This window comes from Xiphophorus hellerii, chromosome 15 (genome assembly GCF_003331165.1).
Source record: "Xiphophorus hellerii strain 12219 chromosome 15, Xiphophorus_hellerii-4.1, whole genome shotgun sequence".
Classification (NCBI taxonomy): domain Eukaryota; kingdom Metazoa; phylum Chordata; class Actinopteri; order Cyprinodontiformes; family Poeciliidae; genus Xiphophorus; species Xiphophorus hellerii.
The window spans coordinates 4861575-4888781 of NC_045686.1; the positions used below are offsets into that span (position 1 = coordinate 4861575).

The window sequence follows — 27207 nt, forward strand, 5'->3', positions numbered from 1 at the left end:
AACAAAACAAAACAGAATCCCCAGTTACATCGAAGTGTCTTTATTGGAGAGAAAACAACAACATCTAACAGCCGTTTCCCGTTTTGCCCTTCTTGACCCTATTGTTGAATCTCACCGCCGGTTTTTCTGTCGAGAAAATGTTGAAATATTTTACATCTTTTCCACTTTTTGACCTGAAGCATTAAGACACAGGATCGACTTCGTTGAAGGAGAGTCATTTCTCTTCTTCATCTTCCAACCATCGAACAGTACCAGCTTATTTTTAACCAATGAATGGCACCTTAATGTTTACGTTATGTAGCAAGAATGAACCAAGAATTTACCTGGAGCTGATAAAAATTCTCCAACCTACAGGAAGACTTGTGTTTTTATTGGTATTTAGCTCTAATGAGCATCAACAGTTAAAGTTTTTGAACTCTTGATTTTTAAAATTGGGAATACCTGCAGATGTGTTGCATATTCAGCAGACGTAATTCGCCTCCATATTTACAGTGAACATACGTGTAGACGCAGCGTTCCTGCCGTCTGCCTCCATGCTGAAGCTCCACAACTTTCATTTTAAACGTTTTCAAAAATATTCCCAGGACTCAAGTTGATTTTAAAATACATTTTTAAAAGTTTAAACAAGGCACAAACATAATTTAGAGATGCAAACAATTGTCCTGCACGTTAGATAAAATAAACCTTTCGAAGTTTCAGATATTACACATCAGGTCCGACATAAAGCCAGAGGGTCGTTTATGATCCAGTTTGAGTTTTTTTCCTGGCTACATCCAGTCGGACCTCTGGTGGAGAATGTTAACTCTTTAGAGGACTGAACAGGTCACTCAGTGATAAAGTGAACAAAGGTGACGGGAAACGCTCCTTTTCTGTCCGGTTCTCCTTCAACGTGACCGATCTGAAACACAAAGGAAACGCCGGTTACGGAACCATCATTAAGAAATCACAAAAAAAGCAAAACTAGCAAGAGAAACAGTAAATGAAGACAGATAGTATAGAGTAGACTTAAAAACCATTGATTGTAAACCTTAAAATATGTTAAAAGTGGCAAGAAATAGTTCAGAAAAATGAATCATGGTTCAGTTCTTGGCACATCTCCTTTTAGTTTATGCATACAATATTTGCCATATTCATCCTCTGCTTCAGGTTGAAACCAAATATTTACATACACTGAATAAAACGACACAAGTCATACATTTTAAGAGAAAGTTGTTTCTGACACTGACCAAATGTATGTAAACTTTTGAAATCAAGGAAACTAACAGAGGTTTCTAAAAAAAAGTTCTCAGGTTTTCTGGCATTTAGCAAATCTAAATTATTTTGGTGATTCTAACTAAACTAAAACAAGTTTGTAAGAACATTGCATCTGAAAAGTAATTTCGTACATTGAATGTGTTAAGGGGTGTATTTGTCTTTCCACAGTTTAAAGACCAATGAACAAAATCAAAAAGTTTAGAGGTGACGTATAAGAGCCATGTAGGATTTTCATTTGGATCAACCTGACTCAGCATCCTGACATGTCAAGTTGTTGATTTTTCTCCTTTTCTTGGTGCGTTTCCTTTCCTGGAGGTCACAGACACTCACCCACCACTCGCTGTCCTCCTCCCCCTCCACCACGATCACCTCCCCTTCTCTGAATGTCAGCTCGTCTGGATTGTCAGCAAAGCAGTCATAGATGGCCTTCACCCTTTTTAGCTTTGGCTTCTACAGATCCACAGAGATAAGGCAGGACAAAGTTCACACTGAGGTTCAAACACCATAAATGATTTCACATCTGGAAGGTCTGAGGACTCACAGAGACAGTGGTTCTGGGTCTAGGTGTAGGAGGAGCTGGACTTTCAGGAGACTTAACACCTAGAAAGGAGAAGGGAAAGTTGTTGGTGAATTAATAGCTAATAAAGATTAGCTAAATGGCACCAGAACCCTCTAATGCTACACTGACCGTACACTTTATAGGTACGCCAGTTTACTAGACCGTCTTATGACACCTGATGTGTCCAAAATGAGGAACTGGAGTAGAAGCAATGCCTGATTGGCACCAATGTAGGATTCTCATTGAATCCAATGACCCAATGCCAATGGGTCATTGGGTCAATGCATCTTCCTTCCTGCTCCAAAGGAAGAGCAGGAAGGAAACAGATTGTGTTCTGGGTGTTTGGATGGAAGAACGGACCGAGGATAGACGAACAAGCCAATGTTCTGAAATCCTTGGATCCTGAACAACAGCTACTTTGAGGTGTTGACTTGGTCTCGTAATTCTCCACATCTGAAATCAATCAGGCTTGAACTCTGGAGACAAACCTCACAACTTCCAGGACTTAAAAGATTTACCAGAGTAGACCTTTCAGGGTCTGAGTGAATCCTTACCCCAGTGGGTCTGGACTCCTTAAGTGGCAAAGCAGGACCTTGTAAATCCAAGGCTGTTGGTCTAAATGTTACTGAAGAGTGAAAACCAAAGAGGTGTTTCATTACCTGGTTTGTTCACAGAAGCAGTTCTGACTGGAGGTCTTTGAGGAGCCTGCTTCTCTAACCTGAAACCAACAAAAATAAAGTCGAACTTATAACACTTCCAGTCTTTACATTTAATCCTAATCTGACAAGATTAGTTCAAGTTCTAACCAGTAAGACCAGTTCTGACCAGTACTGATTCTAATCAAAAGCATTTATAGACGCCGTAAACCAGAACCAGACATGGTTACAAGAGGTTTTCATCAAAGTGCTTTAACAGGCAAATACAAGTCCAAGTAGTTCCAAGTCTTTACAGGACAAGTCCAGGTCTAGTCTGAAGTTGTCAAATAAATCAAGTCTAAATCTAAGCAAATCCCAAGTCTTTGAGAGGCATGCTGCAGTTTGGTCTCAAGTTTTTCATTCCAAGTCCAAGTAGAGTGTCAAGTCAAATCTAAACAAGTTACAGTTAACTACCCCTAGTCAAAGTCAAGTCACAAGGCTTTGACGGGCAAATCGCAGTCTGGACTCAAGTCTTACATTTGAAGTACTCTCATGTCTTTGAGGGGAAGACTGAGTCGAATCTCTGTGGGCCTAGTAAAGGTCAATTCCCACATTTTAAAGGACAAGTTACAGTCTTGTCTTACGTCTGTGTTTCCAACTCCAAGTGGAGTCTCTTATCTTTGAGGGCAACGCTCAGGTGTTTGAGGGACAACTTGAAGTAGAGTCTCTGTTCTTTTAGACCAACTCAAGTCTCAAGTCTTTTGTCCACAAGTCAGTTTATTCTCTGATCAATGCCATGGACATGTCAACTTCCAATTTGTTCAAACTAGAACCAAACGGTCAATCTTAGCTCATACTTGGGTGATGCGGTTGCTGGTGATCTGCTGGGCTGCTGCCTGTCCAGAGGCGGGGTCGGAGGTTGAGGTTTGCAGTGGGGCGGCGATGTGAGCGGTGGACCCGGTGGACGTCCAGCTGGTGGAGGAGGTATAGGAGGCAGCGGCGTGTTTTTGACTGACACGTTCTTTGCATCAAACTTGCCGGATTTCCAAATCGGAGGAGGAGGAACTGGAGGAGGAGGGACAGCTGGGAGCACTGGGAGAGGAACATGAAACAGGTCAAATTTCTCTTCATTTCCTTGAATCAGAGATGGTGAACAAAACCGACGAGGCGCTCACCATACATGGAGGAGTTTGAATCAGAGTTGGGAGGGTTAGACGGGTCAGAGGATGAACGCTGTCTTCCTACGGTTTCTACTGCAGCCGGTCTACCGACACCCGGTCCTCGGTGCGGACCTCTGGGAGGCAGCGGCGGGGTCGGCCCCGGCGGCGGCAGGGCCCCCTCCATCATTGTGCCGTACGTCTCATTGCTGATCATAGAGCTCGGGATGGGAGGCCTTTGCTTGGCTTTGAAAGCGATGTCGTGCGCCAACGCTGAAAGGTTGGACTGCATGGCGCCCGGAACGATGCAGCTGACCGGACGGTCGTCACGTCGGGATGTTTTCAGGATGGGCTGCAAACAAATCCCAAAGGGCGTTAACATCCTGAATCCCAAACAGGAGACTCTGTCGGCGTGTTAAAATGGCCGACCTTGTCCTCTAACTCGTCCTCGCTCTCATCCAGCTCCTCGTGTTGAAGACGCCACTCATACTCTACGTGAACATGGACGTTAAACTTCCCCGTCTGAGCCTCAGTCAGCTGGAATATGAAGCATGATGATGTAAATGACACATTACCCAGAATGCTAAAAAAAAAATCAATATTAAAATAAGACAAAGACAGATCTGATATTTCTGCATGAACTCCTGAGAGTCAGTAATGACTTGTTGCTGTGCAGGAAAATCTGTTGTTACTCATGACACTAAACTGTTGGTCTTATACCAAACAAACCAATGGACTGGTTTGGTTCTTTTTTATCCTTTTTAAGACTCTGTTTTCCAAATAAATTTCACTTCAAGTCCTTTGCTACCTCTTAAAGGGGCAGAATCAGTTACATCAATCAGATTTACTGTTTTTAATGAAGTTTAAGTTGCAAAACTTTCAGTTCAAAATCATTAAAGTCCTTATTGTCAAATCGTTGCAGCAGTAAAAACCAGATTCACTCTCTGCTCTCAAACTGATCATTTGAACAAAACCAGTTCATCATTACTGGTTAACTGATAGGATTATTTGCTTTTATTTGCACAATAAATAAAATGTATTTTATTTCCTGTTTCAAAGTAAAAAATTAGAAGTAAAAAAGTGACAAATGACCGAAACATTACTGGACGACCCGAATATTTGGAAAATCTGAATACTGGAAAGTTTCACATATAATGTGGAAAAATTTATTAATTTCAAATCACTTTTAACTGAGAAAGTTGAAGTTTGAGTTTGTAGGGGACGTGACCTAATTCTGACTGGTTTTTAATTTACCACCACAACTTTAAAACAGAATGCAAACTAAGTTGGATTCCTAGCACAGAGTCTGAGCCTTTGGGAACCACGATGTACAACCAGAAAAATAACCAGTTCAACCAGTAAAAGCTCACCAGCTCTTTGCACTGAGAGTGTCCCCGGCGTTTAGCGATGTCTAGAGGCGTTTCTCCTGCTTCGTTTGCTGTGGAGACAAATTTAGTCGACAAATTTAATCTAGAATCAACATTTTGGTTTATTCTGCAGCTTCGATTCCTGTTTATAAAAAGACATGAGCGCCAGTGAAAAACGGTTGTGTGTAACTTTTCAGGGTCTCTAAATATTCGTGCTAGAACTGATCGTCTTGTAGCAGACTTGATTCCTTCTGTCAAAATTGATCAGAAAATAACTTTTCATTTAGATTCTAACACCAGCAAAAGCATTTATGAAACAAAACTTTTAAAATAAGCAAATTACGGTAGACAGTAAATGAAGTCAAAGTTCATAAAAAATGTATAAGAATAAACCTGATGATTGGCTTTAAGCTGATTTATGTTTTTAAAACATGTCATCAAGAGGAAAGCAACAAATTAGTTTTTTGTGACTAATTTGTGAACTGAAATCACAGAAAGATGAAAAATCTTACAGTTTTAAAGGAATTTCATGCATTTTTCTGCTTTTTTACATCCATTTTCCATTACGTTTAAAAAGATTTTAATAGCAAATGATTATATTCATGTGTAAAGAGAACATTCACATTTTCTCTAACTTGCTGATGATCACATTCTGATTGAGTTGCTGGTTTTCAGCTGCTTTTTGCGCCTGCTTTTAAGAAAGGATGAAAATTTTTATGCAAAGTGATGCATTATTTTGGTGTCTCTTTATATAACATTCTGCCAACTGATTAGAGCAAAACCTGAAGCTGCAAAGTTTATAAAACAGAAATGACTCCTGAACTGATTCCGCCATATTTCCATAAGCAGAAGTTGTTTTACTGGTAAACAGTAAAATGAGCCGTTTGAGTCTTACTGATGGAAACTGAAGCTTTGCCCCTCAGCAGCAGCTTCAGACACTCGCTGTTGCCCGTCAGGCAGCAGTAGTGCAGCGCCGTGCTTCCTCTGGCCGTCTGCTTGTCCAGGTTGCCACTGAAACAAAGTCAGAGAGGTCAGAGGTCACGTAAGCAGCCCAGAGGGACGTTAGTCGGCCAGCCGTTACCTGTTCTGAGCGAGGAAGTCGACGATGTGGAGAGAGTTTCTGTCCACCACTCTGACGGCCAGGTGGAGCACCGTCTCTCCGTTTTCCTGACGGACACAAACGCAGCAGTTAAACACACACAGAGTAACAAAACGCTGAATTTTAACAACAAGGCAGCAGTGAAACCAAAGCTAAGATGTGGCCTGGAAATTTGAGAAGGCTTGTGAAAACAAAACGACTCAGAGAAACAGAAATGACCTGAAAACCAAAATCAAATGAAAACTAAGTATATGAATATTAACTCACATATGCAATAAAAATGGTTTATTTTGCCTAATTTTGTTATTTTGTTAGTAATATAAATTATTTTCCGTTTAGTCTATAAAATACCCAAATTTCCACGTAACTTTATATTTTGGTCCGTCTTATTGTGCATCGTTCCCGTGTGACGTCACATTTCCATGAGCTTTGTAACTAAACAGCCATCTTGTCAGGCAGTTGCTATGGGGTTGCCATGACAACAATAAACAAGCCACAAGCTCAGACGAGTTCTCGACTCATTCTTAACTTATAAACAGCATTTAGACATTACAGCTATTATGATCACAATTTATGAATGTTCTACAAACGTCTGTGGAATGATAAGATAAATACCAGCGGGATTTACTGGTATTTACTGTAGTACTTACTGCTGAATTAGCAAAATTAGCTTAGCTAATGTAGCTTCTATCTGCTAGCCAAGATGGAGGAGTATGAACTCTTCCTGTTCATGAGGAAGTGAACTACATGGTAGTACGAGATCGGAGGCAGCTGGTTCACATCGTCTGGCATTTTTTCCTTCTTCGTCTCAAACTGGTCAATCCCATCAGCAGCCATTTTGTTCATGTATCATTCTTTCCCACATTGGTCTACATATTTAGTTTTTGTTTGTCTCGAAGCCATGGGTCCGCTATGCGTTGCCTACTAAGATGGCGCGGATCACTTCCAGTTCAGCGAACAGCTATGCATCAGTGGTTCTCTGGCTGCACAGTGGCGTGTTGTGAGGACATCCTCCCCTCTAGTTGGTGAGTGTGTGTTCGTACGTGTTCGTCGGCCTGCGGGAACGCCTCCATCAGGTCCACGCCCTCGGCGTAGACCTGGATGAGCGACAGGATGTCCCGTTTCCGGACGGCCTCGTACATGGCCTTCAGCCTGGACTCGGCGTCGGCGCTGAACTTCAGGGCAAAGCGTTTCTCTGTGTACTTCGCCGTGATGTAGTCCTTCCTCATTTGCCTGGAAAAACCCGCAGACGGCGTTAAGACCCTGCAGCTTCTCAACAGAACAGCACCAGCAGAACCTACATGTCACTCTTTGGGTCCGGTTTGGTTACGCCCTCCAGATCTGCCTCCATGATGTCGTTGAAGTTGGCATTTCCCACATTCTTTGCCAGCTAAAACACAAAGAGCAGAAGACGACGATCAGCTGTGACCAGATCCGTCTGATCCAGGAAATGGATCAGGATCCATTTTGGCCTGAATCAGCTGATCACCTGTTGTTGAAAACAGGATTTTCAGAGATGTTTAGGCATAAAACTTCTTCTTTTCTCCAGTTTCCTTATTTTTTTAGAGCAAAATGTGCTGTAAATATTTAACTCCTGATAAATTTCCCTCTTTTGTTTGACAAAAGGAACCTGGAAACAAACTGCTAGACCATCTTCTCTTTTCATTGAACACAGTTATTTGGACAAATAACTTTAACTTAAACATACCAAAGACTGACTACTGCCTCTCTAATAGCAGAAAGAAACCATTCAAACCCAAGAAATCAACTTTTATTTATTGATGAACTGTCTGAATCAGTTTTTTAGAGTTTCATCTTCATGTTTCTGTGCAAATGTTTACATTTTTATGTAAATTTGCTTAGTTCTGCAATATTTTATGAGTACTGGGGTATACAAGGCTACAGGACTTTTTGTCTACTTGCAAGAATAAAGTCATAATATTTGCAGAGCAAAATCGCAATTTTACCAGAAAAACATCTGAAATTATGAGGAAAAAATTGTTTTAGTAAGAAAAAAGCTTGGATAGAGTTTCCTTATTGATGTGATTCTTTCTTCAAAATAAATTGTTCCAAAGTAAAACTGATAATAATTTGATGCTGTTAAAAAATAAAGTATTTCCTCATTTTTAAAACCAATACCAAAGTATAACTTCACAAGTCAATCAATATTCCTCATTTGATTTTGTTATTTTTTCTTTTTAGTTCTCATAAAATTATAACTTCATCTCCTAATATTACAACTTTATTCTGGGAATAAAACTTTATTCTTGTATCATTTTGACTGTATTCTAGTATGACTTTTACTACAAAATAAATAATCTGAAGTCCAAATTAACAGAAGCTGCAAAACACACTTATCAAAACAAGATGGCCGTCCTGGGCCACTCTGAACTACGGAAACCAAAAAAGGAGATTTTCCAAAAATTAAATCTTCAAAAACCAAAAAAGTGATTTGAATGGATTTAGAAGCCGCCGCATTCAGAGACGTTAAACCGAGTCGGACTCACCAGCAGCTCAGACGTCCCCAAAACGTCCAGCTCCAGACTCTGGATCCTGGAGTAATGGACGCCCATCTCCCGGTGGATCCCTGAACACTCGATGCAGATCAGGACGCCGAGGTTGGTGGAGAGCCACGTTGGACCTGCAGTCAGGATGAGGAGGGAGAAGAACTATGAAAACATGGTGGATCCAATCCAGAGCAGAGTTCTTTTTATTTCAATGTTTCGTTGCATTAGTTACTTTACAGGGTTACTGCTCCAAAGAAAACATCACTGAAAAGTTCATTTATTTCAGTAATTCAGTTAAAAAAGTGAAACCAAAAGATCCATTTCACACAGAATTAGATATTTAGTGTTAGGTTCATTGATTACAGTGAACTGGGGAGAAAATGACCACATCAGAACAATAGAAAAGTTTTTTGTAACAGAAAAGTTGGTCGTATTTATTTTAATTGAACCCAAACACAATAAATTCCACAGCACATCTACATGTTTAGAATGTCATAGTCAAGCTAGCATAACTGAACTACTTCCCTGTCCCTCACTTTTTTTAGCTAAAACTTTTTCCTGACCTTTTTTTCTAGTTGCCGTAGTGTTGATTAGTAGAAAGGCACTGCGTCCCTTTTCCTTTTATATATCGCACATATGTTTAAGATTTAGCTCGTTATGTCGACAACTTGACAGCTAAAACCAATGCTAGTATTGTTGGCTAGCAGTTTTTTGCCCTCCAGCAGTGAGGTCACGCTGCAACGTGTCTAAGGAAAAAGTTTATTAGGTGGTAAATTTGAGCTGATGGTGCAAAGACCCACTTGGAGCGTCGCAGTCGCAGCAGCTGTCGTTCCCATTCATCCTCTTCACCTCCCCGACGATGGCCTTGGTCAGCTCCTGCACGAGGTTGCTCTCCCCTTCGTTCTGGTCGCCTTTGAAGGCCATGTTCAGAGCTTCCTCCTTGCTGTTCTGCAGCACCGACACCCAGCTGAAACACACAGGTTACCGTCAGAACCAACAGCAACAAGGCCGCCAACAACGGACTCTGGAGCGGGAACTTACACCTGACACTCTGCCTCGTCTTCGGCCTGGAAGTGGTACGTTCTGTCGTCTGCAAGAGAGGAACAAACAGATGAAAACATGGAAATCGTGTTGGTCCGATGTGAGGACAGATTGCGTCTGCTGCGTACGTGAAAACAGGTCGAAGCTCTTCTTCTCGTCGGGATTCGTCTTCACCTGGCAGGTGAGCAGGTTGAGGTTGGCTGGAGGTTTGTTGGGCTTTTGAACAGAGAGACGAGACAAACTGAATTTGATGGAGCATTTACCACATCTACTAGACATCCCCAAAATCATTTCAAACATTTTTATGAAGACATTTGTAATTTACAGTTTAAAAATGACCTTTGAAAATGTCCAGTCAAGCTTTACACTCAAACACAACACAGTGAAACCTCAATGAGCAAAGGGAGCAGGAGCTTTTTGTGCAGGACAGCCAATGAGACGAGAGGACTCGGAGGTCTTACCGTGCCGTGGGAGATGGTCAGGAGGCCTTTATTGACGGAGCATTTTCTCTTCTGCCACACCTTTCTCAACCTGAGGAGGCAAAAACAACCTTCAGACCAAACACCAAAGAGCTTCAGCTGCTATTTACATGCTAAATGCTAATAAAAAGCAGATAAATCTCGCTGAAATCAGATTTTGGACGATGGAACAGTCCTGCAATGAAATGAAGAAATCAGCACTCCAAGAGCAACAGAAGTTTCAGGCTCCAGGGAAAGAAACCTTCACTTTTGGAGAAGAAATGGAGGAGTTTGATTCATACATTTAAAAGAAAAACAGGGAGTTCCCTTTTACTTTTTTCAGTCTTAATTGTAAAAAGTTTTAAATAATTTTTCTTCCCATAATAATGCTCTACTATACAGTATGTTCATAAAATCCTAAAAAAAAAAATCACTAAATATTCTGGTTGTAAGGCGACAAAATGTGGAATCACTTCTACGAAAAACAAAAATGTAAAATGTAAAAGATGCAGGCAGGTTCTGGTAAACTGGCTCTAGCCTCCATCTTTTCCTGTTGGATTCTGGGAGTTGGAGTTCACTCACCCCTCACTTTTCTTGTAAAGGAATCCAGAGTATTCGGTGCCGTGAGCCTTGTTTCCTTGAAGCTGATGGAGGTTGTAACCTACGCTCTGCTTCGCCTGAAGTTCCTGAGGTTCAAGCACAACTTCATCAATAACTCCTTAAAACAGAAACATTCTGTGAAAATGTCTTCTGTTTTTGCTCTTTTGTCTCAAAAAACATTAGATACAAGAAAGATAAATTGAGCAAACACAAATGCTTGGGTAAATTCAACCAAAACAAATGCGTTAGCCTAACATTAGCATAGCATTAGCCTACTGTTAGCCTAGCAAAATAAATGGGTCGTGGTTTTTCACCAGAGACAAAAGAGAAATCCACCAACCACTAAAATCTGACGCCACTCCATTTTTTTGGAGTTTGCATGTCGTGATGAAGGAAGTTGTGCTCAGTGTCTTCTTCAGAGGCTTTTGTGTCGTTCTGGGTGCAGCGCCCCCACAGGTGAGGAGGGGAACAGGTGTTTTAATTTGTCTGGACTATTTCAATCAGTGAGAAAGAGAACACAGCAACTGGAAATATAACAAATGTTATAATTTTGTTCCCAATCAAACTGAATCTAGTGAACCATCAGGTGGAAAAATAATCTGTCTCTCGTTTGTTCTTGAACTTTTTTAGATCAGGTCATGATGTGTCGCTTTTAGAGATCCTTTGGCCTGCTTCATGCTGTCAGAGAGGATCTGTTGAAGTTTTTTCTCTACAGGTCAAACAGTAATCAGACAGAGCAAAATGAAATGTTAATCACTATTAACTTTGTTTAGGGTTCTTTTTGACATTTGTTTTGTGATCTCAATCATTAATGTGAGACAAAAAAGCAAAACCAGAAGAAATGTGAAACAGAGAAAATCGGAATAAAGCGATAAAAGATGTTTCCACCTCCTTTTGCTCGGTGTGCAGCGACGCCTTCAGGACGTCTCGGAGCTGACTCAGCTGCTTCCTCTCTCCATCCTGAGTCTGTTTGATCTGAAATGAACAACAGAAAACGTTTAACTAAAGTCATATTCTGTGTGGAACAAAAAGCTTTAACATTCATCAGAAACCGTGATTCCTCACCGCCGTCAGCTCCGTGCCCATCTTCTCTACGGCTGGTTTCAGATTCTCCACGGTTTTAAGTCCGTCCTGGAAAAAACTGCATCAAGAGCAAAATGTGCATATTGAGGTTATTATAGTTAACTAAAACTAACAAAATAACAAAAACTGAAAGGGAGGAAACATTTTTGTTAACTGAAATAATAAAAACGACAATTAATGGGTAAATGAAAGAGCTCCATTTTCCTTCTGGCGACACTTACGCTTGTCCGCAAAATGACGACAGCAGAAGTTGGGAGAAAACACCAGGATCAGCAGGTTGTTCAATAACTGAATACACTTTTTTATTTTTCTGTTAACCGATTGATGTAAATATAATTACAATACAAAACCTCTGAATTCTGCACCTAGTAATTAACTATAACTAATAATAACTTAAGCTAAACAATATTATACTAATAACTAAAAAATTAGCAAACATACTTTAAAAACTAAAACTAACTGAATTGGGCGAACAAAACGTCTCAACAACCCTGGTAAACATAAATTTATTTATGAAAAACAGAGGAGTTATTTTACAGATACGTTTGTTTGTTTCTTGATTTTGGCAAAGAAATTAAAAAGTTTTAAACTCTTTGTTATTTTTCAGGCCTTCTTACTTGCACTGAGCATGGAAGTACTTGATGAGGTTCTGGAGGAAGTCGACGCCTTTCTTCTGCTTGATCTCGTTCACCTTTAGCAGGTACTGCAGCGACAGAAGCAGAGATGAGGAAACTTGATAAACGATTGAATAAAAACTATGTGGCTGCAGATTACTGATATTCTGGAATAAAATACTTTTAAAAAAACCAACTTCCTCCTTTCAGTGAACCGGGTTTAGATGTGATGAGCCGATATCTGAAGCGGTTACACAAACTGAGCTCAGAATGACGAATGACTTTTAGTTCTGCTACATGAAAACAGTCCACTTGGTTCTGCTCTGTAGGAAATGCCTCACAGGGTCTAAATACTCTGATAAGTTAAATTTAATATCCATAAAAGGCACTAAGTGAACAAAAGGCAACTTTAAAATAATATTTTTCCATAAAATAGAAGACATTTCTCAGTTAGCTCATTTTATTGTCCCATATATGGCCTATAGGGGGCACTGCTGAGTACAAACTGGATAAATAACATTGAAGTCTTTGTGAAAGAATGCAGACACAAAGCCAAGGTATCTCAGTTAAAAAGGTTTTTTAAATTGTCTGTCATGTATTGGCTGGGGACCCTCAGGGTTCTGCTTTTGGTCCCCTTATGTTTTCTTATTCCTACTTCACTGTTCCTGTAGATAAAACCATAAGAAAAAATGAGCAAATTAAGGGTCTGGATTAAAATAGCCATTTTTAGTTTTCTGCTATGTATGGACAGAATGGTGTTCCATACTTCTTTTAAAAACAAAGCAGCCAAATTTCAAAAAACACTGGAAGTCATTCGGAAAGTGTGAAAAACTATTGCTAAAAATTATTTCACTGCAATAAAGTCTGACTCCTTTAAAGAACAAACAAGAAATTAGGGATGATTTGGACCAGTGAGTAGTTCCGTATGTCCAGTTGGTTCATCAGAAGAACCAGCCAGCAGCTGAGCGCTCATCAGAGGAGGATCAGAGCTTCATGTGGTCATGAAGTTTCAGCTCGTCAGCGAAGACTCTGACCTCACACATCTGAAGCTGGAAAATCCGTCTTTCTTTCTCCATATCTTCTGCAATTTCTCCTCCGCTGAACTCGGTTCGAATCATGCCATGCTGCTTGGCGTGTTCTCGCTTCTCCTTCTCAATCTTTGCTCTGCAACAAGTTATGGTAAGATGTTATAAAGAATATGAAGAATAATTAAATACAACAAATCTGGACGATCTGACTGTAATATTTATATTCTTACAGTTTTGTTTCGTAATCCTTCCAGGATTTATCAAACGACTTCTTTAGGTCCTGAAAAGAACAAACCGGAGACGTCATAAATTCTCAGCAAATGACGCTTAAAGCAGCAAACAGCTCCAGGTTGAACTTTGACCATCGAGTCACTCTGGAAATATTTTCTTATCATAACATGAGTTCATGTTTAGTAAAGAAAGACTCATCCACAGGCTACACTAAAGTGCTAGAGAGATTTTAGATTAATTAGATCAGAAGCACAACACATAATTTCTTTGATTAAACTATGAGTAAAAACACAGAATAAGGGGAATTTAGTGCTATAAATTATGATTTTATGTAAAAGTATAATTCACAGAAGACAAGTCAAGACCAAATGTGGGAAAAAAAGTCACTTAACTAATTAAAAACACAGTTTTTCCACAGCTATAATAATGGAAAATTTAACTGGATTTAGAGGAGACTGCTGCAGAATTTAAAAATCAAAGGTGGAGAACTTGTAATTTGTAAAATAAATTTGCAAAAAAACGTGAGGAAATAACACCTGAAACTCTTCTTAGTTTCTCATCACCAATCAAGGATTAGGAATCTGGCCAGCGGATGGAATCGCGCAGCAAACACATGAAGGATGCAAACTCCAAAACACACAAACGCAAAAACAAATGTAGAACAAAATCCTGCAACCACAAGAAATACAAAATAAAAAAAAGAAGCTTAAAACGCTGCAAACTTGCACCACAAAGCAGAAGTCCTCCAGACCACTAGGCGGCGTCTGGAGTAGCAAAATTACCTACGTAAATATGCTGCTGTTCTGCAATACTGTAAAATATTGCACATTCGAAAAAGACCAAGAAAAACGCATCTTTCTTTCTTCTGGACAACTCGTCTTTACTGATGATCTGGTTCCAAATGATTAGGTGATCGACTCCCCCTACTGGTTTGGAGTGAGTTTGCAGCGTTTTTTATTCCCTGTTTGTGTGATCTGCTCCATTTTAGTTCCTGTTATTTACTTTCTGCGTCTGTGTTTTGAAGTTTGCATGATTCATGTATTAGCAGCGTTAGCATCTTTTTGCCACTGTAGAAAAGTCTTCCTGAAATAACCTTATGTAGGTTATAACTACATAAGGTAGTTATAACCTACCACAAGAACATTAAATAATGGATTTAAAATAAGAAAACCTGTCAAGTGTCTCTTTGTGGAAACATGAAGCGACTCAGATTTAGTGAGCTGGTGTGAAACTGTCAAAGAGAAACTGAAACACAAACCCCTTTCACTCCTTTCAGATCTCCTTTCAGCAGACTGTCCAGAGGAAATGTGATGATGTTGTTCATGTTCTGCAGCTGCACAAACAGAAAGACGTTAAAAACCTTTTCAAGTTGTAAAAGTAGCGACCAAATTAATCCTCTGGAGAAAATCCTCACCAGGTTCTTTAGGAGAGCCGCCAACTCTTTGGTGAACACGGCGAACTTCAGGAAGGCGGCACCGAGTTCGCCTTCCATGTCGTTCATGTAGTTTCCTGCGAACTTCTCCAGGGATTGGACGTACTGCTCCTCGTTCTCCACATGAGCTGCGACACAAGAACGTCAGGAACATCAGATTACAGTGGCAAATAAAGGCAAGTTATAATCCAGACTAGAAATAATCCATGTTCCCGCTCACATTGAACTCAAAAGAAGCTCTAAACTGGTGGGTTTTAGTCTAGATTTAAGGAACTCAGTGTTTCGGCTGTTTTTCAGTTTTCTGGAAGTTTGTTCCAGATTCGTGGTGCATAGAAGCTGAAAGCTGCTTCTCCATGTTTGGTTCTGGTTCTGGGGATGCAGATCAGAACCAGAACCAGAACCAGAAGACCTGAGGGGTCTGGAAGGTTGAGACAACAGCAGCAGATGTATGGAGTTAAACCGTTCAGCGGTTCATAAAAACTACCTGAAATATTCTTACGTTTATTCTCTGACCTGTGAAGACGCTGCTGCAGTAAAGAATGTGGCTAAAGATAACAGCGTTGATGAGTTTCTCTAGATCTTGCAGAGATGTTAGTCTTCAGGTGACGGAAGGCCGGCTTTATATCTGTCTTTATGTGTTTCGGAACGTTCAGGTCAGAGTTCATCACCACACCCAGATTTCAGGCCTGACCTTTAGTTTCCAGCTGTAATAACTGAAGTTGAAGTAGAGTCTCCCTAACTCCACATTTTAACGTACTTTAGACAAACTTTTCATAAACATAAGCAAAGGACACATTCATATTTCACCATGTGAAATATAACGTTAGTTTAGCTGCACTAAAATCCACTTTTGAGTAAATGTCAGTAGATTCATGTGGTTCGACTTACTAAGAAACTAAAGAAAATGCAAAAAGACAAGTTATTAAAACAGGAATGCTTTGTGTTTTATTTAGTCTGGAATAACTAATCCCTTATTACAAATAAAATTTACTTATTTTGGTGCTTCGACCAACAAATTTTTACTGTTCTTAAGTTTAAATTTGGACTAACCCAGCGTTATGGCCGTACAAGGCCCCCGAGCCGCGCTTTGGACCTTCAAAAGGAGCCAAACATCAACAGAGAAACCTAAAAATAAACCTTTTCTAGTCTTCAGACATCCCAACAGATCATGAAAGACCTGAAGCTGCTGCCGGTTCTCCGACAGAAACATGTTGAGGCAGCGAGTTTGGTGCTGTGCTGGACTCCCTGCTGTGTGTGTTGGGATTCCTTCCTCCCTGCGTCAGAGAGGCGGCGTGCCGCAACAGGAAGCAGTATGACAGGAATGCTGGGAGCCGAGACTCCACCTGCCTGAAGTCAGACCCACCCGCCCAGCGCACGGCTGCAGACGAACCAAACGCCCCCCAGCTCAAACAGCAGCCAGAAAACTAAGAGGTTTTCAACTGACACACAGAAGAAATACCAATCCTGAGGGGGAATAAATACATCATCCATTATAGTGATAATAAAATAACATTAATTAAAAAAACCTGGATTTTCAAATATTCTGTCACAAAGAAATAATGTCAGTCCGAAGGGCGAAGAAATAAATAAACATAAATTAAATAATTTTATAAATAAATAACAATAGTAACAATAAAAACTAAGAATTAAAAAAAGTCTAAATGGCATCATTGGCATTAAATTTACATATTTTTGGGTTTTTAATGAAGCCGTTTCTTTTCGCCCACATTTCCTGCTGAGTCGATAAAAATGGAAACCAGATTTTCAAGAGAGTTTATTTCAGAAAACAGGACTTCCTCAGAAGGATACAAACAAAGAAACGCCTCCAGATGCAGATAGTTAGCATCTTAAATAAAACCTGACCTTTGACCCTAAATCCCAGAGGAGTTGAAGAGGGGTGAAGGATGAAGTTCAACCATCTTCATCCATCTTAATGTGCTAAAAGAGGAAAGTTTACTCACTGATGCCGGAGTGGTTGATGCCCTTCACCGACTTCTTGATCTTAGACAGGAACGATCTGTCCAGGTCCAGAGCCTGGAGAAAACACAACGGGTCAAAGGTCAGCGCTGGTCCTGAACTTCACCGAATTACACAAACAAACAAGATTCCTAAAATATACAACAAAAAAGCCCGACTGCACTGAATCTCATCAGAAAAGAGCCGACTAAACTTCTCATGATCTGTTTTTGGTCCAAACTGAGGCGCCGTTTATAAAGTTACAGTTAAAACTTAACAATAATTTGGTTATTTAGTCCGAGAGAAAAAAGCAGGTTAATTTTTCAGTCCTATGTTATACATTCATATCACAGTTTACAAACTAAATATTTAGCTTAGAAGTTAAAATATGACTAAAAAATTAACCCCTATTTTTCTCTCTTAATTTGGCTAAATAACCAAAATTGCTGTTAATTTTTTACTGTGTAGCGTCAAACACAGAACCCTGCTGACAAACGGTTCTGCTGCGTTATGGAGAAATCAAACAGGCCAAAGCAGCAGAAAGGGGAAAATATCAATGCAAGGTGGAGAAAACTGATGAAAATGAACACAAAAGATGCAAAACGGTGAAAATCCAGGAAAATAATAAAAAGCTAACAAATAAAAAAATTGACAATGCTGAAAGATCAGCAGAAAATTTCAGCAAATTTACCACAAATGTCAAAGCAGCGAAGCTAAATCTGTAGTTCCTGCTTCTAGTTTTGATGCCGGCGGGTCTTAATGAGTCGCTTATAAATGAAGTTTGTCTGTCGGCAAAAACAAGCCGACTTGATGCTATAAAAGGGAAAAGGAAGTTCCAGATAAAACTGACAAGCTAAGGCAGCGACACGTTGACCACGAAGCTTCTTTCAGTTCACTCGTTTGTTTGCAGCTCCAGACTCACTCAGTCAAACTCACATCTGCAACATGGAGGTTTTAATTAAACAGATTTCTTCTGACCACACAAACGTTTTCTCAACATGAAGACGTTGAGCTGCTGCCAGTCAAAAATAGACGTTCCTTCTCACGTTACTCAACAGGAAAGCTGCGCAACAGACCAAACCGCTTTATTAGATACATCCGTACAAACACTTGTTACCACAAAGGCCAACCAGACAAACGTCACAGCAGCTTAATGCATTTAGACCTCCAAGAAATACGACTTACTGGACATCAGAATAGAGGAAAGGAGAATTTTAACACGCGTCGTTGAGGTCAGAGGTCAGAGGAGAATGGGCCCAGTGGCTGGAGATTGTAGGAAAGCAACAATAGCTCAAATGTCCACTTGTAGGTTTGCAAAATGCACATGTTGAATGCTTCTGTTCTTCCATTTTTACATTTTTTTTTTTATTTCCTTTATTTAACCAGGTAAACCCCGTTGAGATCTAGATCTCATTTTCAAGAGGGACAAAAAAAAATTGTGTCTCTACTGCTTCTAAAAACAGAACAACTGCTTAAAAAACTCCACCCTCCTGGTTTTTGGAAATAAATTCATATTTTTGGTGTCTGGAAAATGACCCATTTCAAAAACCTCAAAGACCGTCACCTAGCAACCCCAGCCGAGCTCCAGTGTGTTACCTAGCAACCCCAGCCGAGCTCCAGTGTGTTTAGTCAGCTCGTTTTACTGCTGTACAATGGCTGCTTTGTTATTGACTTACTATCCAGAAACCACTTGCTGCTTTCTTGTTGGTTCTGCAGGAGGCTCCACTTCTGCTTTTCAAAGATATATGCTTGCATAGCTGTGCATCTGATTGCAGCCACGTTCACGTGCGAGTGTAAATGTTGAGTTTGGGGAGGCGTGGCCGGCAGCTGCTTATTCGGATTTAAAGCTGCAGTATGTAACAAATCATAAATTAACAAAATCAAACAGAAGATGAAGTTTTCTTTCAAAATAAAGTAACAAAAACAAACAGAAGATGAGGTTTTCTTTCAAAATAAAGTAACAAAAACAAACTTCATCTTCATTTGATGAAGTTACTCAGAAATTTTACTCAAGAGTAAAGATACTACATAATAAAATTACTCAATTTTTCCAAAAGTTGCACAAATAAATGTAACTTCTACCCAACTCTGGAACGCTTTCGTGTTTTTACACAAATTTCAGACCCTCCATTTTGAAATCCACCTGGTTGTTTTCACAAAGTATTTCATGGCTAAAGGCATTAAGCCGCTGCCAAGTGACAAAATTACTATTTGAAGAAGAAGTATAAGAATGAAGTAGAAATCTGTTCTGCTGGTTTTACTGCATTAGTCACACGACTCGGCCCAACTGCACACCTTTAATCTGGAGTTTGTTCTGGTTTCCAGCTGCAGCTCAGTGACTCACAGCGTGAAACATGCAGAAAGTCCAGAAGCTCAGTGGCTCTGCGGCTGAAGACAGCGAACAAAATCTGCTTGGTCTCTATCTGGAAAACTGAAGCTTTGAAACCCAGAAATCTGACGGGAACAGAAAGCCGGCTTGACCAGGAAATGCAATAAAATGCAACAGATTAAGGAGATCAGCTCTAGTATTTAATTTCTGTATATTCCTCCAGATTGATTTAAGATCAATAAATTACAAGGTATTTTATTTTAAAAGCAAAAGATAGAAAAAACCCCCCACAGAAACTTATCACAGTAATGTGTTATCAAACTATCGCTGGATGATATGGCTAAAAAATGGATCACGCTAAAGTGGTTTCATGTCAGTCCATATCGATAATTATTGATTAGTTTTTGTTTTAAATATCTAAAATATTGCCAAACTGGTGGAGTGATGCTTCCTGTTTTAAACGGTTTCTTCTCAAGCTGTTCTGAGGAAAGGTGGCAAAACCTGAAACTGCTGCTGCGCAAGTTACTCAGCAGGCTGTTGCTAGGTAACCGAAGAATGAGTGAGTTGCTAGGTAACCGAAGAATGAGTGAGTTGCTAGGTAACCGAAGAATGAATGAGAGTGATAGTTGGCGCTACCAGCCTAGCTTAGCTAGCTGTGAGAGGTTGAGTGGCTGAAGTCCTTCCTTTGCCTACATTTCCCAGAATGCTGTGCGGTTCTGGCTTGGAGTTCATTGAAATGATTGAATATTCTCTCAGACGCATTATCTATTGATATTGATCATGTGTCTATTGCAATATATATTATCTTTGATCTAAACTAAGACCTACAAACATTTTTAATCAAGACATTAATACTGACTCAACTAAGCTAACGCAAATAAAAGATGCTAAAGCAAATTCTTCAGAAACTACTAATGACTAGGAGAGCCTTATGGCAGGACAATTAGATGTTTAATGAACATTTAAAAAGAGAAAAAATCTGGTTCTGTTGAAAGAGATTTAAAAATTTGTTTTATGGTTTAACTTTCAATCTCTCCTGTTGCATCCTGATGAGCAGGACTTGATGGATAGAAGGCTGATTATTGTGCTTTTATTTCCTAATCCTCTCATTTGTTTTCCAGTCCAGATTCTTTTCCAGTCTGTTGGAGCTAAACGGTGACATAAGCACAACCACAAATACTACTGAGGGAATCCATGCGTCTGCCGTCGTCTGAAAATGAATGAGTCGCCGATGAGTTGGAGTTACTCAGATCACTTCTAGCAGACAAGTTGCGACACGACTGAAGCTAAAGCTGCAGAGAAGAAACAAACGGAGAGACTGGATGGAAATTATGGAAGAGAAGAAAGACAATTAAAAGATGGGGGGATTCAGCAGAGAGACATAATCTGGAGTAAGAGGGAGGATCAAAGTGAGGCTCATCCTGTTGGGACTTGATCCGACTTCAGTGGCGATATCCCAGCATGCAACAGGAGAAAACAATGCCTGGTCCTGTGGGTTTTACTCACCCATATTTGCCTTTTCACTGATGTAAACAATTGAAATATTTGATGAATCAAATATAAAGTTACTGCACCTCACATCAGAGAAGAAAAGGCGTTTCTGTCTGAATCCCACATCTGACCAACCCAAGACTTCATTCCATTTGTTTTGGTGAAAGTGAAGTTCTTCGGTTCCTAAACGCTTCATAAAGGTGAAACTGTATCAAATCTGGAACGCTTTTTGAAACAGTCTCAGGCAAGAATACATAAATCACCCAACTGGGAACAGATCCAGGCAGTCTTACAGTGCCTGGAGAAATGGATTTCTTCATAATTAATAACTGATTTTCTTTAAGCATCCAAGGACTTTCTGTGATAGGAATATTTGCAAACATTGATACTGTGAGCAGAACTTTGATTTGAACTGTTGTGTAGATCTGCAAACACTACAACACACCCAGAGCTGACTGAGTAAACAAAGCATGCAAAGAAAATGGCTCCACTGTCAGCTTGTCTGGTTACTTCTGCAGGTTAGTCAGTATTTTGATGAATTATTCTTTTATATGCGTGTAAAAAAGGCTGGAATCTGAACTTGATCTAATTTCCTAAAGATTTTATTAAACATTTCATGTGCAACAAATTCAGATCCTGTAGAGTTACATCTGTAATTATACCATATGCAGATGATGCTCTGCTGTCCTTTCCTTTGTCTCTCCACAGGCCTCTCCTCTTCCTTTACAAACGGCAGGTTTTCTAAAACAAATTTTAAAATGTTGTTTTTGATCTTTACGGTAATTGGGCCTGATTTCACTTCAGACCGCCCAACCGGGCCTGTGTGATATTAAATATAAATTTTATGATGGTAAAATAACTTCTGCCTACTTTATTCTTTCCTCTATTTCTCATTTGTTTCCATCACTCTGTGAAATACCGTTAGTGTGAACAGCTGATGCTGTGAGACTGTAGAATATTACACCAGCATGAAAATACAAGTTATTAACATCTGAAATATTAGCAAACATACTAGCAGCATGAAAACATCACCATTTACTGCATCTTCTCCATGAAGGTTGAAAGTTATTTTATCTGTTTATTTTGACCATTCATTTGCTCTTTATTTGTTTAAAATTTGCATTTTACTGTTTCTTTCTTTCTGTACAACGGGTTTGTCTTCATTCATGCTATTTCCATCATTGTTGTAGCTCTTTTTAGAGCAGTTTCCTTTAAGACAAATGAGGAAACTGAAGAAACCTTCTTTTAACACATATATTTTACTTGGTTGACTGACAGTACACTCTGAAATGAAACACACCCAGCAGCAGGTGACTAGTTTTCACCCAAATCTGGATGCAAAGAGACCAGAACTGCATGCAAGAAACAACATAACAGTAAAGAAAATGCTGCTAGTAAACTGAAAAAAGTTATAGATCATATACAGAGTAAAAAGACACAAAACAAAATCAAGATGAATACTTTAAAACATAAAACACCTTGTGCAAACTGGTCATGGCACAAGAAGTAAAAATGAGTCATGCTGAGCTGTTTTTGTCTCTCCGAATCAAGAAAGTGACAAAAGGAGGAGAAAGTGTCTGCGAGCAGAAGTAGACGACATTAAAAGGTTTGCTCAGACGCGACACGTTGCCTAAAAAGGCTACAACAAAGACACACGCAAAGAGTCTAAAAATGATTCAGGGAAATGAACTGCAAAGCTATGAGACAAACAAAAGACGTACTAAAGGCTTAAAATCCCAAAGCAACCCAAGACAGACAAAGTTAGCTTTAGAGATTCTCCTAAAGGAAGTCAAAAACAAGCAAAGTGACCGTCCCAGTCCACATCATGCTGCAGAATTAAACCGTGATGTTTAATTAATAACCTGAAACCGGCAGGAAACTGGCAGGAAACCAGCAGGAAACCGGACCTGTAGACAAACCGGCCCTGTAGACGAACCACAGTGGCTGCAGGTTAGGGCTGCAACAAAGACCTCAAAATATTAAAACATCACAATATTTCTCGTTGGGATGTCTGATCTCTCCTGAGCTTTAGCCAGTTGTGGTCAACATGAGCACTGATGATGTCACAACTACTCTTAAATAATTGGTTTGCAGCATTATATTTCTCTTTTGTCCTTGGTAAAAGATAGCAAAGCATTTCTCCTGTTAGCGCTAGGCTAGTGGGTTTGTTTGGGCTGTATTTACCCAAAATGCTCTGCTCTGCACTCCAGTCCACTCGGCGTTCACATATGCATTCAAACTGAACCAGAGTTCACTTCAAATGAACCCAGACCGAGGTTTGGAGGTGGACCAGAGTTCCCTTTTTTGGTTCGGCTACACATTCATACCTCCCCAACCGAACCGGACTTTCTAACCGAACCAGATTAAAGTGGACCTACAGTATTTGTTGACATGAAACCGGTTAAAAGATCTAAAAAAACAGAACAAAATGGCCCCGACCATAAAGTCACCTGCATCTGTCAGACTAGAAAGAGTCACAAAGTCGTTTCTAAGATTTATGGACTCCAGAGGAACAAAAGGTGAGAAACATAAACCACATTTCAGGACAACAACGTCAAGAACATGCAAGGCGATTTCAAAGTGTACATCTGTAGCACAAACGACAGTCTGAACTGCTTTACATTAAATCAGAAGAAAGTAATTTTTCAGTTTGTTTTCATTCTGATGTAAAGGAGCCAACAGTTTCTGCACATCTCAGGTTTTCAGGGAGTTTGTTTCAGATCAGACTAGCATAGAAACTAAAAACTGCATCATCTTGTTTAGTTCTGGTTCTGAAAACAGAGTGAACAAATCTCTAGAGACCAGAACCAAGCAGTGCTTTATGGACCAACAGCAGATTATTAACATCTTTCTGGGTCTAATCTGCCGAATTTAATCAGAATAATCTGGAATCAGAACCAAAACAAATGGAAAACAATGTTTTCAGATAATCCAAGTGCAGAGTTGAGTAGTAACTACTTACATTTACTACATTTAAAAAAAATACTTTTTACTTTTATCTGAGCGATTTTATTATGAAGTATCTAAACTCTCATTTGAGTAAATTTTCTGGATTTTCTACAAACTGAATGAAAAACAAACATGTTTTAATCAAAATTCACCAGACTGGTGATGTAATGTTTAAATATTAAATGTTATCAAATAACTCAGTACATTTTACTAAATACTTTTTGACTCTTGAGTAATTTCTTGGATGGTTAATTTTTACTTTACAGAGCTGCTCAGCCTCTAACTGACGGTTTGTGTGTAAAATGGTCAGAAGAGAAAACATTAAGATTCTGCAGGATTTGCGGCGCATCCAGGAAACCCCAGTTTTAAATCAGCATCCTTTGACCTTCCTCCACAAAACCAGCCTCATCATCACCGAGTTGCAAAACTTCACAAACAGGCTGTTACAAAACGCTGCGAATCAACTGCAGCTTCAGCAGGAGGAAGTGCTGCTTTCTGTTCCCCTTTTTAAACATGAGAAACACGAGTTTTCTGCTGCGTGCAAACATGAAGACGAGGGTCACCAAATCTCTCAAACTCTTCCAACTGCAGGGAAAACAACCGCTCAGGTTCCAGCCAGCTGTTTTCAGAGCAGGAAGTGGACAAACATGACTAAAACCTTTCAGCTCTGACTGGATTTGGTTTGTAAGTTGGACCTGCTGAGGCTGAGTGGATGTGTGTGATTGCGCCCACCTCCTCCAGAGCTCCCACCGTGTTCCTGCAGTGGGACATCCGGGTGGTGAAGCTGGACGTGGTCGGAGCTTTGTAGTCCTCATTGGTCTCCGCAACAAAGTCCGTGACGCTGATCTGATCCGCCGGCATCTTGAGGAGTGATAGTCCTCAGCAGAACTAAGCCGAACCGAGCCGCAGGTCCTGCAGGTGGAGCCGCTCCACCTGGCCGGATGAGTTGGAGTCAGAAAATCCTCAAACCTCGGCCAGCTTCTGCTAACGTCATGTCAGTCCATGTTCAAGGCTTGGTCACATTCCTGTGTCCGTCCAGCAGCTGCCTCACCTGGGAGCACCGAGCAGGGCGGAGACACGGACAGAGCTCTCACTCTGCTGCAATTTCCTGGAACCAAAGTCTCTCACTGGCCACGCCCCCTGGGCGGGCTCTGGCGAAACTATCAGTTTGCTGCTTTAACTTTGAAGTTATGGCTCTAAATCAACGCACAGAGGTGGCAGAGCTAAAGTTTTACTCAAGAAAGAGTAGCAGTACTTAAACATATTGTTACTCAAGGAAAAAGAGGCCGTCCAAGAAAGTACTGAGTAAATGATCAAATTTAATATTTAAAAGTTGCATAATCAGACTGACTAAAATATAAAAATAAGTGGAAATTTTGGTATTTTAAGGCCAAAAATTCATAGAAGTAACAAAAAATAACAAAATTAGCCAAAATAAAAATGTGTCCAAATCAGTTTATTTCAATAAATAACTTAATAAACTTTAACAAAAACTGCAGGTGTGTGGTTTTTGTGAATTTTTGTTTAGCTTTTGTTTGTTTTTCATTCAGAGAACCCAGAAATTTTACCCAAGTGAGAGTAAAGATACTTCATAACAGAATTATTATGAAGCAAAAAGTAATGTAGTAAACATACTCCTAAAAGTTTTTTTAAAAAAGGTAACTCAATTAAATGCAACTGAATAAATGTAATTATTTACTACCTAACTCTGATCATGCGCTCCTAGTGGTGAGTGCATGTATTGCTCCTGGAGTCACGTCTGGTTTGCTGTTATTGTTGCACAATTCAATACGGAAATGAGAAGTGTACAAACATCCTGAATAATCTGTCTATAATTAGAAAATAGTTTAAATATTTTTACAGTTTCCATTGATGCAATGCAAAAATTAAGATTTGTGCTAGCTGCTAAGATTGCTTATACCTTGGATTGGCTCTGCGCTGCAGCAAGCAGGACGAAAACTCTCTATTAGGAGGCTAAGCAGCACAGACAGACAATATTATCTGGTTTGGAGGTTTAGACAAACCAACAACATTTAACAAAAAGTAAAAAGGTAATGAAAGCTGCTATTTTCAGAGGAAAGTTGAGTGGAAGGAAAAACTGATGAGTCCAAAACATAATCTACGACAGCCACCTACAAACTAATGTTCTCCATGCAAGCCAATGCTATGCAGTAGATGTAGAGCCTTAGTTCTCCCACATCTGTTTTAAAATAGATTTTTATTGGTTCTATATATTTCTATTCCCAAATGTTGAATATCAATTCAGAGTGAAACTCATGTCTTATGTAGATTCTTCAAACATAGAGAAATATTTTAAACTTTTATTTCTTGTAGATTTGATGATTCCAGAGAATAAAAATCCAAAATTCAATGTCTGACAAAAAATATAATTGTATATAAAATCGATATTTTAAACTAAAACATCAGGTTTGTGAAAAGTATATTAATTTCTATTCAACCATCACCTGGTTGGGGCTCCTTTTGCATAAATTACTGCATCAGTGTGGGAAAGATCAGAATATGGCTGTAATGGTAAAAATAAATGATCTGGAACAAAATTCCTCATGAAATTATAACTTTTAATAAACATCAACAACGACTAAATCAATATGTTGCTCAGGTAGAGACATGGTTAGTCTGACCTCTGGCGGACAGAAAGTATAATTACATCATCATGGACGAAACTTCTCTAGAGCTAAAGTATGAAAAGAGATAAAATAATAAAAAGGTGATAAATATAATTCAGTTTTTTATACAAAAAAAGAAAAAAGGAATTTGAAATCAGATCATTTTAAGCAGCTCTACACAATTTTACACTTGGAGGTAAAGTTTAGTGGAATTAGACTTTTTAATTGAAGTTGAGTCGTGTTTTTCAAGATTCAAGTAAATAATCCCTGTCTAAGCTGTTATAGACTATTTCAGACAATAAATGGTCAAATCCAAGTAATTTAATCATCAATTTCTCCAATTAGCCTCCAGTGGCAGGAGGAAACTGTCCAGACTTTACTGATGTCAGCTGTCAGTAGAGCAAAGTTTAAATTAACTAACCAACCATCACTGCTGGGTTCGATCAGCTAATAGCAGCCGTGGCTAATCTGCCATAGCAATTCATAATCCCAAACTGAACATCCAGCATAAAAATATAAAACTGTAACAAACTGAATGAGTGTTTTTAGGAGTGTTGAAAAAGATGAAGAAGATTTAGCTTTTGTTACTATTAGTTCAATAAGGTCTGAAAGTAAATTATAGGGATTTTTCTATAAACAATAACAAATAAATACATTACAAAATGTTTCTCAAAAATATGATAAGATTGTTCTCATAAATTTAAATTATTCATTTGTTTTTTTCAGATTATTGAGATCCAATAATCATTTAACCATGAACCAGGATTGTTTTACAGCAGCATCTGTTGCA

The 27207-nt window shown here is 39.3% G+C and overlaps 1 protein-coding gene across 1 annotated transcript; it reads right to left on the minus strand.

The window, feature by feature from the left end:
• Positions 1-19: 19 nt before the first annotated feature.
• On the minus strand, positions 20-24905 carry asap2b (ArfGAP with SH3 domain, ankyrin repeat and PH domain 2b). The gene is made up of 27 exons (XM_032585635.1): positions 24523-24905; positions 17027-17099; positions 15048-15193; positions 14892-14966; positions 13633-13682; positions 13409-13538; positions 12378-12463; positions 11743-11818; positions 11566-11652; positions 10660-10763; positions 10081-10150; positions 9748-9835; positions 9620-9668; positions 9379-9545; positions 8579-8712; positions 7373-7461; positions 7115-7304; positions 6054-6139; positions 5868-5983; positions 4976-5043; positions 4035-4142; positions 3624-3957; positions 3306-3540; positions 2473-2531; positions 1796-1854; positions 1585-1704; positions 20-898 (listed from the first exon to the last, which is right to left on the minus strand). Exons 1-27 carry the CDS (start codon positions 24649-24651, stop codon positions 824-826), a joined length of 3003 nt encoding a protein of 1000 aa, XP_032441526.1. The 5' UTR covers positions 24652-24905; the 3' UTR covers positions 20-823.
• Between the last annotated feature and the right edge of the window lie 2302 nt (positions 24906-27207).